The sequence below is a fragment of the Lathamus discolor genome, chromosome W (genome assembly GCF_037157495.1).
Source record: "Lathamus discolor isolate bLatDis1 chromosome W, bLatDis1.hap1, whole genome shotgun sequence".
NCBI classification, from domain to species: Eukaryota; Metazoa; Chordata; class Aves; order Psittaciformes; family Psittacidae; genus Lathamus; species Lathamus discolor.
Window position 1 is genome coordinate 22,829,677 of NC_088908.1, and position 12,270 is coordinate 22,841,946.

The 12,270-nt window shown below is 55.0% G+C and overlaps 1 protein-coding gene across 1 annotated transcript in view; it reads left to right on the plus strand.

Moving 5' to 3' along the window:
- The window catches only part of LOC136004211 (NEDD4-like E3 ubiquitin-protein ligase WWP2), a 34,298-nt gene that overhangs the window by 17,290 nt on the left and 4,738 nt on the right, over window positions 1-12,270 (plus strand). Inside the window, exons 3-10 of the mRNA XM_065660506.1 lie at window positions 1,740-1,765; window positions 2,847-2,913; window positions 3,643-3,817; window positions 6,873-6,927; window positions 7,721-7,815; window positions 9,410-9,538; window positions 9,840-9,918; window positions 10,065-10,136. Coding sequence (XP_065516578.1) covers window positions 3,732-3,817; window positions 6,873-6,927; window positions 7,721-7,815; window positions 9,410-9,538; window positions 9,840-9,918; window positions 10,065-10,136 — 516 coding nt within the window. The 5' untranslated portion in view covers window positions 1,740-1,765; window positions 2,847-2,913; window positions 3,643-3,731. The remainder of the gene's footprint in view (window positions 1-1,739; window positions 1,766-2,846; window positions 2,914-3,642; window positions 3,818-6,872; window positions 6,928-7,720; window positions 7,816-9,409; window positions 9,539-9,839; window positions 9,919-10,064; window positions 10,137-12,270) is intronic.

Sequence of the window (12,270 nt, forward strand, 5' to 3'; positions counted from 1 at the left end):
CCCATTTGTTGCTGTCACAACAGAAGCTGATATATTAATTTTCTATAACATTTTGTGATGATTAATTGAGACAGGGAATTGCTTGAAGGAGTCCAGCGCAGAGCCACAAAGATGATTAAGGGAGTGGAACATCTCCCTTATGAGGAGAGGCTGAGGGAGCTGGGTCTCTTTAGCTTGGAGAAGAGGAGACTGAGGGGTGACCTCATCAATGTTTACAAATATGTAAAGGGTAGGTGTCAGGATGATGGAGCTAGGCTTTTTTCAGTGATATCCAGTGATAGGACAAGGGGCAATGGGTGTAAACTGGAGCATAGGAAGTTCCACGTTAACATCAGGAAGAACTTCTTTACTGTAAGAGTGACAGAGCACTGGAACAGGTTGCCCAGGGGGGTTGTGGAGTCTCCTACACTGGAGATATTCAAGGCCCGTCTGGACAAGTTCCTGTGTGATGTACTGTAGGTTACCCTGCTCTTGCAGGGGGTTGGACTAGATGATCTTTTGAGGTCCCTTCCAACCCTTGGGATTCTGTGATTCTGTGATTCTGTGAATTGGGAGGGAGACCAGGGTGAGCAGAAGTGTGGCAGGAGAACAACGGATCTGTCAGCAGCTGCCACCTCTCTGTTGCAAAATAAAAGCTGACAAGGAAAGCTCAGTGCTCCATGGAGCTTTTACCTTTGCCAGGGCATACACTTTCATGAATTAATTAAGGCAAAGCATGGTTTCAGTGTAGCCTTGTAAAGCCAGGCCTTCCTATCACACCGGCTCCCCTTAGGGGCCACCTCCCAACCAAGTGCCTTGTGGCCATGTGATGCCTTTAAACAATATCTGTCAGCAGTGAGAGGGAGGGCTGCAAAGGAGAAAATTCATCTCCAGCCCAAACTCAAAGGCTTCCCTTTAAAGATGTATTAAGAGAAGCCAAATAAAACTGGCATAAAAAACTCACAGGACATAAAACTGACCCTGTGTGAAATCTTATGCTGACCCTCCTACTTTCTGGAAGAAATGATGAATTTATGCTCCAAATGATGCCTGTTTCCAGAAAGCAGGCTGCTGCAAGCACCTCTCTGATCATCTTGATCTAGCAATCCAAACAACTGCCATGTAGACCTGCTCTCATTCTTTATTTTAAAGAAAGGTTAGGATGCTGTAGCTAAGCAACGTGAGGAGGTGGGCTTGCAAATCTACTAGCTGCAGCTCTCTGGACATTCTGGGTAATAAGGTGATTGTTAATTACAGTCACTGATCTGGGGGGGAGGCTGGGCTGCACAGCTGCGGTCTGAGTGGATGGGCACATGTGCAAACAGCTTTGCTAGGGAGGCTGTTGGGGCAGGATTTAAGGTAGATGAAAGTGCCTGTGACATCGCTTGGTCCTATGTGCAGCAAGGCTCTGGTTCTGGTTGCCCTGCAGATGCAGGGGCTGCAGCTGCTAGATCCATGTTGCTTGTTCCAGCTGAACCCTTCACTTCTCTGTGTTTGAGGAGAGGACAGGTGCCATCTCATCTACCTTGGGTTTCCTTGACATCCTCTCCCGAGGGGTGCTGCTCTCCCCAGCTGGCCCTGGAGTAGGGGACAGGTGCCTGGGGAGTCCTGCAGTGGGATGCAGTCACTCTGGCTGGCATTGCAGAGGGCAGTTTGTTTTGGGAGCTCCCCCTCAGACAGAATTTGGGCTCTGGGCTAGCAAATATCAGCTGTCTCATTATTACTTTTTTTTTTTTTTTTTTTTTTTTTTTTTTTTGCAGGTGGGAACAGCGAGAGCTGCCTAATGGTAAGACAACAAGACCATCACCTGGGAGAGGCCTCTTCCTCCAGGGTGAGGGGCTCTGAGGGCAGCTGGCATCTTAGATACTCAACTAACTTCTTGTAGCAGACACACAGGAGTCTGTGCAAAAGGGGGGAAGGTGGCAGGAAAGTCTTTTCATTCCTAAAAGGAAATAGGGTGAGATGACCAAGTGTTTACTGGCCTGAAAACACATGCTGTATCCTCAGAAAGGTCTTTTCAGCATTTGTAGAAAGGAAAAGGCTTTCCAATCTGATAGATTTTGACCTCTGTTAGAGGATTATTTTTTTTAACAGTCCACAGAAACCACTGAACACCTGAGCAGCAGAACAACCACCTGTGGGCAGAGCAGAGGGGTGGGCCTTTAGTATGGGATGCCAGCAAAGTCCCCCTGAGGACCAGGAGAAGGGAGAGGGCGGGCTTCATGTCATCTGGAAAAACATGCTTCTAGATGAGGACTGAGCTCCTGGTGAGCAAAAACATGCATGCTTAGTGTGCCCCAACCTGGAGTTGGACCCTGGGCTCTCTCAGAGGGGCCTCTTATGTTCTCAGCCACACTGGGGTCTGCTTGTGCTTGAGAAGACAATGCTGCTCAGCTCCATGAGACCTGCAGGAAGCACTCTGCAAAACTCATGTTCAGGAGGGCCATGCTTTCATTTGCAGGAGTAAACAGTCTTCAGGTCACAAAGACTATACACAGCCCTGGGATCCGTGTGCTTTTCAGAAGCTTGTTGAATTCTCACCTCTTTGTGCTCCTAAAAGCAGAGAACTCAGTACAGCCAAACTGTACAAGTGTTCTCTAGACTGAGTTTGTTCAGGGCTGGAATGACTGAAGTGTGCTTTAACCACCAATGTAATGTGTGAAAGTGAAATACAAACCTGTCCTGTTCTTTTCCATGGGAGCCTTCAGGTTCCTGTGGGCACACGCTATCTTTAGTTAAGCTGTGATCTCTGCAGCTGCTTTCTGATCCTGCAACAGCTTTAAATGTCTGCTGTTAAAAGAGGGAAGCTGTTACCTGGAAAGGTAGGTTTAGGAGTACCCCACATATGTTCCTTCCCTTCTGTGCAGGTTTCCAAGCCAGTGCCTTGCCTTTGTCGGAGGTCAGCTGTCTTGGAAGAATGCTTATGGCATCCTGGTATGAACTTGGCTAGTGTGTAGGCATCCCATCTAGGCTTCATGTGCCTTGCACAAGACTTACTTGTATTTTATATTTCCTTCTGGTGGATCTTTGCCCAAAAGAGCCCTTTCAGCTGTGAAACTGGTGGTTGTGCTGGAGATGGGAATGAGGGGTCCTCATGTTAAAGGGTATCTTAGTCTTGTGAGAGGAGCCAGAGAGCAAGTGTCTGAAGTCAGCCTGTAGTGTCAGAGCGCAATGAAAAGTCATGGTCTCCATAGCTGGACATCTGGGTCCAGGCAGCTCTTGTGTCTTCCTCTCTTGGAGGACTATGAGTTGCTTTTCTCACCTGTATTTCCAAGGGGCAGAACTCAACCACAAATTCTCTGCTGAGTCCCTGCATGAGGAACATGAGGGGAGCATGGCAGCTGGGGAAGTGGCTTGTAACCCCATGCTTCTCTCAGTTGTGCTTTCAGCACATTCTGGGGCAGCAGCTGGATGTTCTCAAGCTGCTGTTAAGTATCTGGGGCCCCGGGGGCAGCCCTCAGACAAGGGTAATGGGAGGGTTCCTCTGTGTGCCACCGTGGTCTGTGCCTTCTGCTGTGCCTCCTGACCTCTTTGGGGTTTATTTCTGCTGCCTTCACACCAGCATTTGTACTGAGTTGACATATGGCAGCTGGAAGCATCTGCCAGCAAGACCCACCAAGCTGTCTGAGGATGAACAGTGACATCTTCCTCTGGTGCTTCCAGGTGGGAGAAACGTGTGGATCCTCGAGGTAGGTATTACTACATAGACCACAACACCCAGACCACCACATGGCAATGCCCCACGGCTGAATATGTCAGGAACTATGAGCAGTGGCAGTCCCAGCAAAACCAGCTCCAAGGAGCCATGCAGAAGTTCAGCCAAAGATTCCTGTATCAGGTGAGAGCTAGGGTAGTAGTGGTGTCAGGGATCTCACCCGGTTCACCCACCAGTCTCACCAGGGAGACACAGAGTGTGGGGAGGTGCTTGCTTGTTGGGCTGTGTTAGAGCCCACAAGCTCCTCTGCATGTGGAGAACTGCCTGGGAGTAACTTTATTTTTATAAAACAGCTTGCATGGCCCTGAAGGGTGGTGGAAGGTGTCCTTAGCATCCTGTCCCCAGTGTCCCTGAAGTGCCAGCATGGCTGGGCACATGCTTTCTCTCATGGCTCCCATCAGGCAAGCCTTGCTGCTGACCTGCAAGGCTTACAGAACTTGCTGCATGCTGTAGGAGCTGGGCATGTGCTGAGGAAGCCATGGGAGCCTGGTCTGTAGCAGGAGGGGAGGCTCTTAGGGATGAGTTTATCTTGCCCCAAGTCTCCGTTGGGCTGAGGACAGCGTGGTTGGGTCCTGGGTGACAGCAGGAGTCAGCAGCAGTAGCCGCAGACCCAATGTACAAATGATGACATGGTGAAGGCTGCAAGAGCCAGTGGACCAGAGAGCACAGGGAACAAGCACTTGCTTGGCTTGGTGAGCTTCCTCCTGCTTTCTCTGCTTCCCCTGGTTCCTGGTGTGGGCTGAGTAGTTGTGCTTCCTTGCTCAGGGAATGGACTTTCAACAGCCCTGCAGAGCAGTAGCTTCTGGGCAGAGACCACTCTTGTCCTGGCCTTGCCTTTGCTGCTAGAGCTGGGACCTGGCTTCCAGTGGTGTTGAACACCCTCTGATAACTGGGACAGTGCTGGCAGCATTTGTGCTGCAGTGTGAGCAATGCTTGGGAAAGAGCCAGGCTGGAGCATTTCCGCCTCCCAGAGCAGTGATGTCCCAGTGCTGTCCATTGTCAGGTGGGTGAAAAACATGGCTCTTGCCAGGAGGCAGGAGGTCTGCAGGGCAAGTTTTGGGTGAAGGTGGGCAGAGCAGAGTGACCAGCTTCTCCCCAATGCTTATCTCATCTTTGAGAAAGCCAGGAGGCTGGCATGTCCCAGCAGTGCTGGTGTGAGCTCTGTGCTACAGTGAGGAGCTCGGATGCTCTTTGGGAGGGGATGCAGCCAGAGCAGTTGTGTAAAGTCCATTCTGCTTGAGGCACAACTGGGGGTGCAGGAAGCTGCTCTGCCCCTCTCTTCCCCCTGCCTGTTTCTCCTGGACAACTCACCAGCCCTTCCAAGCCTTGCAGCAGGAGCTGGATTGCCACAGCTCTGCTGCCCACTGCCAGCCTGTGCTTCTCAGCATAGGAGGGGGCTTCCACTGGAGGCTGAACAGGGCTCCAGGCCTGTCGCTCGCTCCCATCTCCAGCAGCACCAGCCTTGGAGCTGCTCCAGTGCTGTGCAACTCTCCCTGGCCAGGCTCTGCGGAGAGCAGAGGGAGGGACTTGTGCTCCAAATTTAGCCTGATGGAACGGTTGTACCTTTTTTTGTCAAGCTCTCTGCTGCCAGCAGTGATGTCTTCTTCTTTGCCTCCTTCCCCAAGGGGCTTTCTGCTTTTCTTTGCCATCCCATCTCCAGCATCCACCTGCCCTCCTTGCTAGGAGAGGAAGGTGGGGAGGTGATGGATGAGCAGTGCTGCAGCCCTGGGCAATTCAGAGCTATCTCCATGCAGCCCCTGGGGGAAGCCACAGTTTATGGGGGGCCAGGGTGCAGCCAGGGACTACTCTGCCACCTCAGTGCTGCAGGGCTCCCCAGGCTGTGCCTGCATGCAGCATCCCTTGCACCAAGTGATCTTGTTGGCACAAGGGGCCAGGTTGTTCCCAGGGGCTGTGGAGAGCTGCAGGAGGGATGGCTCCCCAGACCTCTGCCCCAGGCTCTTGTGTCCCTGTCCTGTTAACTTTAATTAGCTGGTTTTAGGTCACAGTGAGGTGATACTGCTGGATGTGGCTCAGCTGTGGCTCTTTCTGGCCTGTCTGGGTAGGGAGAGAGCGGAGACTGCCCCACACCATGCTGGGGCAGTGCCTCCTGCGCTCAGTCCTGGCATGTGGGTATCAGAGCCAACACTCAGAGAGGCACGGACTGTGCCAGCCCCATCCCTGTCATCCCCCAGGACATCCCTGGGGTGTTGGGCTGCCATGGGTGACCTGAGTGCTGGTTGCTTGTCTCAGAGTGGGGGGCCCTGGCATTTCCTGAGCCCAGGCTACCTCTGATCCCCAGCCCAGTGCTGAGGGCTGGGATGTGGCCCCTCTCTGGCAGCTGGGTTTCAGGAGGTACAATGAAAATGCCTTTTTGGTAACAATGTGTTTCTTATTTAACCGTTAAAAGCACTTGCAGGCCTCCTCCCTGGACCCCCAGCTGTCGGGGCTGCGCATCCATCCCCAGGGACCTCCATTGGAGCTGGAGATGGGGGGCTCAGGCATGGGGCAGCACTCCAGCCTGCTCCCTCTGTCCCAGGGCATCCTCCAGTTCAGGCTAGGTGATGGCCACTGGCTCTGCCTGCCCTGGGGAAGAAGAAAGGTGCTTTGTGCAGTGGCCCCCAACCTGCCGGGGGGGTGGCAGTGCGCGAAGCTGTCCATCTGCGCGGGATGAATGTGGCCTCAGTGCAAGGGCATCCTGCACCCTGCTCAGGAGGAGGGGGCCGCCAGCCTGCCAGGAAGTGCTGGGCGTGGACTGGGCTTGTGGGAATGATTTCATTGGAGAGGCCTGCGATATTTTTTCCCCTCTTGTGTGTGGCTCTTGGAGGAGGCTGGAGGTGTATCTGGTGGGGACAGGCGGTGGAGCTGTGCACATCTGGACCCTGCCATGCTGTCCCACTTCCCTCTGTGTGGCACAGCCCCTGCCACACCACCCCCTTGGCTGCCACAGCCTCTGTTTAGTGCTTTTTTTTTTTGTTGTTGTTTTTTTGTTTGGTTTGGTTTGGTTTTTTGGTTTGGTTTTATTTTTTTTGGGGGGTGTGGGTTTTTTAGTTCTCTGGGATCTGCAGGCCAAGGGGAGGCAAGTGGGAACCGGGCTGTTCGGCTTACTGCTGCGATCCACTCTTCCCAGGCATCCTTCCCTGGTTTAATTTTGTGGGTTTGCCCTCTCTATTGTCTCTAGTCATCCAGTGCTTCGTCTGACAGTGATCCTCTTGGTCCCCATCCTCCTGGCTGGGGTAAGTACTGAGCCACCTCACCACCACACTCACCGCACAGCCTCGATGGGGACACTCCTCTGTCACCCAGAGCAGGACCCTGGGAGCACAGGATGGTGCTGTCAGCAGCTCCTGCACTCCCATCCCTGGTGTTAATGGGAATGGTGGCTGGGGAGCCAGTATTCCCTGTGCTCTGCTGCATGTGGGGCTGAGCCTGCTGTGATTAGCATGATCTCTGATTTGAAATCCAGCTTTTTTTCCTTTTTTCCCCTTTTCCTGGAGGAGTTCCCAACTTCTTTCAGCTACTGAATGCAGAAATGTTTGTGGTTGTTCTTTGGACTGGGGGAGAGGTTGGGGATCCAACTCCTCACTTGTCCCCAGACCCCCTCTGCTGAGCAGGGTTCCATCCCACTGCTCTACGTGCCTCCCGGGATGCTCTGTCTCAATCCACAGTGAGGCTGGGAGATGGCAGGAGCAGGGCTGGCTGTCTTGCCCCCATGGTCCAAGCATTGTGTGCCAGAAGGTTTTGAAAGATCTGTGTGCCATCCCCAGCGAAGAGAGGCCCCCTCCATGGTGAGAACATCCCTGAAGAGGGCAGGCTGAGATGCTTGTGGATGCAGATGGGCTGTGCTGTGCCAGGCAGGAGAGGGGTTAAAACTGTGGGGAGCTTGGAGCAGGACAGAAGGCTCAAGGCTGCTAAGAGGGGGTCTCCAAGGGCAGGGTCTCTATGGGGACAGTGCTGGAGCCTTTGCTGTCATGCTGGGTGATCCACCTCCTGCATCGGAGATGAAAGGGGCCCTGTCTCCGGTTTCAGCTGGGCAGACTGGGGGAAGGCACAGCTCTGCATGGATTGAGCTCCCAGGATGGATGCAGTCCCAGTCATCATACATGGGGCCTGCCAGAACCATGGTGTGTGAGCTGCTTCCCACAGTCTGGGGGTGAGATGGGGTGAGGGGGGGGCTGTGGTGGCTGGGAGGTGACAGGGCAGTGTGTGTGCAGGGTGTCCCGGCTGGCATGGAGCAGGGCCCTGCGTGCTGGGAGTGATGCAGGCACATGGAGGGAAGGAGGTGTGTTGTGTGGGGCACATATGTTGTGGGGAGGCAGTGGGTGGGCACAGGGGGTGGCTGTCGAGAGGCAGAGCGGGGTTGTTGGTGGGCATGCAGGCAGAGTGAGAGGGGCTGTGCAGTGTGGGTGCAGTGGGGTGTGGAGCGGGTGCAGAATTATCAGCAGGTCATGGTGCCCAAACATGGCTGGGAGGCTCTTGCTCTTCAGAATGTGAAAATGGTGTTGGAAGTGTGTGTTGGGAAGGGGGTGAGGATGCAGGCATGGAGGGGGTTTGAGCAGTGCTGGGGTGAGTGGCAGGGTTGTTTTATGCTTGTGTGCAGCAGAGGAGGGGGGTTGGTGCACCAGCAGTACAGCCATGCAGGGAGCTCGGATGTGTTTGAGGAAGCACCTGCAGATCCACAGGGAGGGCTGCTGGGCTTGTGGAGTGCTGCGTGTCTGAAGGAGGGTGCGTGTGCCACCTGCCCAGCAAGGTGCATGGACAAGCATGCCTCCTGTGCCAGCCTGGCAGCATGTTGGCAGGGCTGGCCTCTGCCATGGCACCTCCCACTTGCTGGCCTTCCCTGGAGGTGTGTCAGCTTCTGCACTAGAAGAAATGTAGGGCCTTTTCCAAATGAGCAGGGGTAGTGCTGGTGGGGAGGTAGGACAGAGGAGCTGACAAACTTCTCATGAGCTGGGAAGGGGAAGGCTGTTCTCTAGACTGTGGGTCAGCACTGGCCAGAGTGCTCCAGCTAACACTTCCTCTTTCTCTTAGAGAGGAGACAGGACAGTAGGTGAGAGTATTACGAGAACCACAACACACAGACCACCCAGTGGGAAGACCTTCGCACGCAGGGGTAGGCAGCCTGTGGGGGGAGCAGGGAGGATGCTTGTGGTTTTGGAAGGTCCATGAGATGGGCTACTGGGTGCCAAGAGCTGTTCATGCAGGGGACTGAGCAGGCTGCAGTGTTGGGGAGCAAAGAGCACCAAGAACTGCAGGCAATGAGCGGGCATTGCTGGAGCTCCTGAGGGTGGGATGCTGCAATCCTTGGCATTGTGGAGCAGCTCTCCAGCTTGCAGGAGCTGAGGGTGGAGATGAGGAAGTCATAGGGAAGACTGCAGGTTTTTCTGGGCAGAAAGAGGTGCTTTCTCCTTGCCCTGTCACCTTCCCTCAGGGCTCTTCTTGGGCTCCTGAGAGCTTTGGGGCAGTGGTTCTCCAGAGGCCTGCCCCAGCTGAGGACCTGGCCTAGGCCTCCACTGAAGCTGCCTCTCTCACAGACCGGGAGTGAAGCTGTAGCTTGCAGGCAGGTGCTCGCTAATCCCATACTGTGAATACCTTCTTTGTCTAGCACAGAACTGAGCTTCAAATTGAAGGTTGTCCCCAAGAGCAATAATTTGGAGGGCCGCAGTTGAGGGTGAGATGCCTGAGGTGCCTGCCTGGTGACCCCTTCCTTGTTGGCAGGATGATCCAGGAGCCACCACTGCCACCCGGCTGGGAGATGAAGTACATGAATGAGGGTGTGCACTACTTCGTGGACCACAACACTTGCACCACAACCTTCAAGGACCCACGCCCTGGATGTGAGTCTGGGTAAGTGCTTCTGAGCTGAGCTCCTCACCCTGCAGCCTGGCTGCACACTGGGAGCTGGGGCTTGGGCTGCCTGCTTGCAGCTTGTGTCTTCCTGTAGTCGTGACACAGAGTAGGGAAAGTGGGTAAGCTTTGTTGCAAAGACACTGAACAGTGGGTTTAGGGGCTCACATCTGGTTCTGACAGAGGAGAGCTGCACCCCAGAGTTCTTCCTTCTGCCCGGCAGGCGATGAGGATGTTGGGGTCAGGCAGCTTGTGCCAGGCAGCTCAGGATGCTGAGCCAAGGCCCATGCTGCTTTTGCAGGAGCAAGCAGGGTGGCTCCCCAGCGGCATATGACCGGAGCTTTCGCTGGAAGTGCCATCAGTTCCACTTCCTTTGCCATGTGAGTAGAGTGGCCAGAGGGCCCTGGCAGCTCAGAGCTGCTGTGCTGGATGGGTATGTGGATGACCTGACCCCATGGGCTGGTGTGAGTCAGAGGAGCCACTGTGCCAGCCTGCACAAAGCCTTGTGTTTCTGTCTTGGTTGCAGTCAAATGCATTGCCTAGCCATGTGAAGATCAGCGTGTCCCAACAGATGCTCTTTGAGGACTCCTTCCAGCAGGTGAGGAAGTGCTGGGGCTGCAGTGCCTGGGGAGGTGTGGAGTTGGCCCTTGCACCAGCCCGCGGTGACCCTTCCCCTTGCTTCTCCCTAGATCAAGTTGTATGACCTGTGGCGCCGCCTGTATATCATCATCCAGGGATAGGAAGGCCTGGACTACAGTGGCATTGCCAGATGAGCACTGGGTGCTGGATCTGCTGCTGGATGGAGCTGTGCCTGCGGTGTGGAGCCCTAAAGGGTAGTGCAGGCACAGGAGTCTGTCTGGCAGCTGTCCCAGGTCCCCAGCCTTTCTGCAGCACCTGCTTGGGCAGAGGAGCCTAAGGGTGTTCAAATGGGAAACAGTGAGTTTTAGGAATGGTGGGACAACTTGAAAGCATTGCACTGGCCTGTCCTTGGCACAGAGAGGACTGGGGGACCCAGTGTGAGCTCTCCTGCTGCCCTTGGGATATGGGGTGATGGGTGAAGTGGCTTCTTCTCCCCGCAGCCAACAGGCCCTGTGTTTCCTGGGACAATCGGTGCATGCCAGGTGTGGTGCCTGCCCCAAGGATGGCATTACTACAGGGCATTGGGCTGCATCTTGGCTGGAGGAGGGTCCTGTGCCCCCATGAGGCCCCGCCAGCTCACTCAGGGTGCTTGCCTTGGTGCTGGGCTATCACTTCCCCTGCCTGCTGCCATTCCAGCACTGCTTTGCTCTTGCCCACTCCTCCTTTGTGGTGCTGCTGCCCCTGTCTCTGGTGCAGGAGCTCCTGCTCTTCACCTCTCTCTGTGTCCTGCCAGTGGTTTTACCCTATGGTAGGTTACGTCATGCTGTTCTACCACAGGGTAGAACCACGGACGGGATGCCGGGGCTGCGTCTGAGGACTCCTGTCTCCCTGCATGGCTGGGGGAGCAGAGCCACGATGGCTCCCATTCTGCGCTGCTTTGAGCTCAGAGTGGAGCTCCCAGGGGAGCCTGTGTGGAGAGACTCAGGGCGGGTGTGCACAGTAGTATATGTGTGTATATGTGTGACAGCCTGGGTGGGACTGAGCCACATGGTGCCTGCTGGGACCCCCAGTTCTCCAAGTGGGGCCTCTGGCAAATTGGAACTTCTGTTGCTGATGTCTCCAGAAGTGCTTCACAAACTACACACTGCACCCTTGGGGCAGAGGACACCCTCACAAAGTCACACCAGCATCCAACACCTGCAGTAGCACCCCATGGAGATGGGGACCTAGTTTGTGCGGGGTGTGCTGTGGAGGCACAGTGCTGTCCACTGCTGGGGCACAGCCCCTGGGTGCCCAGGCTCCTTGAGCTGCTTGTCACCGCGCTCCCTCTTCCTCTTGCCCCAGGGAGTGGTTCTTCCTCCTGTCCCACGAGGTTCTCAACCCCATGTATTGCCTCTTCGAGTATGTTGGCAAGAACAACTACTGCCTGCAGATCAACTCTGCCTCCTCCATCAACCCTGACCACCTCACCTAATTCCGCTTCATCGGCCACTTCATCACCATGGCTAAGAGCTCAGGGTGATAGGCGAGAGTGGTTAGGGAGGCACTGGGGGGAAAGATGCTTCATTCATGTGCATTCATTCATGGAGCAGGGGCCTTGCGGGGGATGGGGTGGTCAGTGGGGCAGCCTGCCATGGCTGTTCTCAGCTTGGTGGCATCACCCTCCTTAAGCCCTTCTTGTTCAGGTGCGGGTCTATGAGAGATGGGCCTTTGAGAGAGTGTGGTGGGGAAGGCTGTGGAGTGATGTATTTTAAATCCAAGGAATGGCTGTGGAGCCAGAGGGGACCTGGTTTCCCAGGGGTGGTGGCATGTGTGGCTCCAGGTCTTTGGCTATTACTCCAGGTGCTGTTTGGTCTGCAGCTCCAGGGACTAGTTTTAGCCCCAGTAGTGTGAGATTTTCCAGCTGCCCAAGACCCAGAGTGGCTCCTCCCGTTCATCTCACATTCCCCAAGGCCAATGTGCTATGGGTTGCCCTGCCCAGGGCTGGCAGGGGTTTCCTGAGCTTGGGGAAGGGTCCCTGGCCCACAGCCCTGCAAGGTGTGCACAGGAGGTAGCTGCGAGCTGCTCTGGACCTCACTCTGCCCTACCCTGTGCCTTGCAGGATACCAATAAAACCCCAGACTATTACTCACCGCTGGGCTGTTCTAGACAAC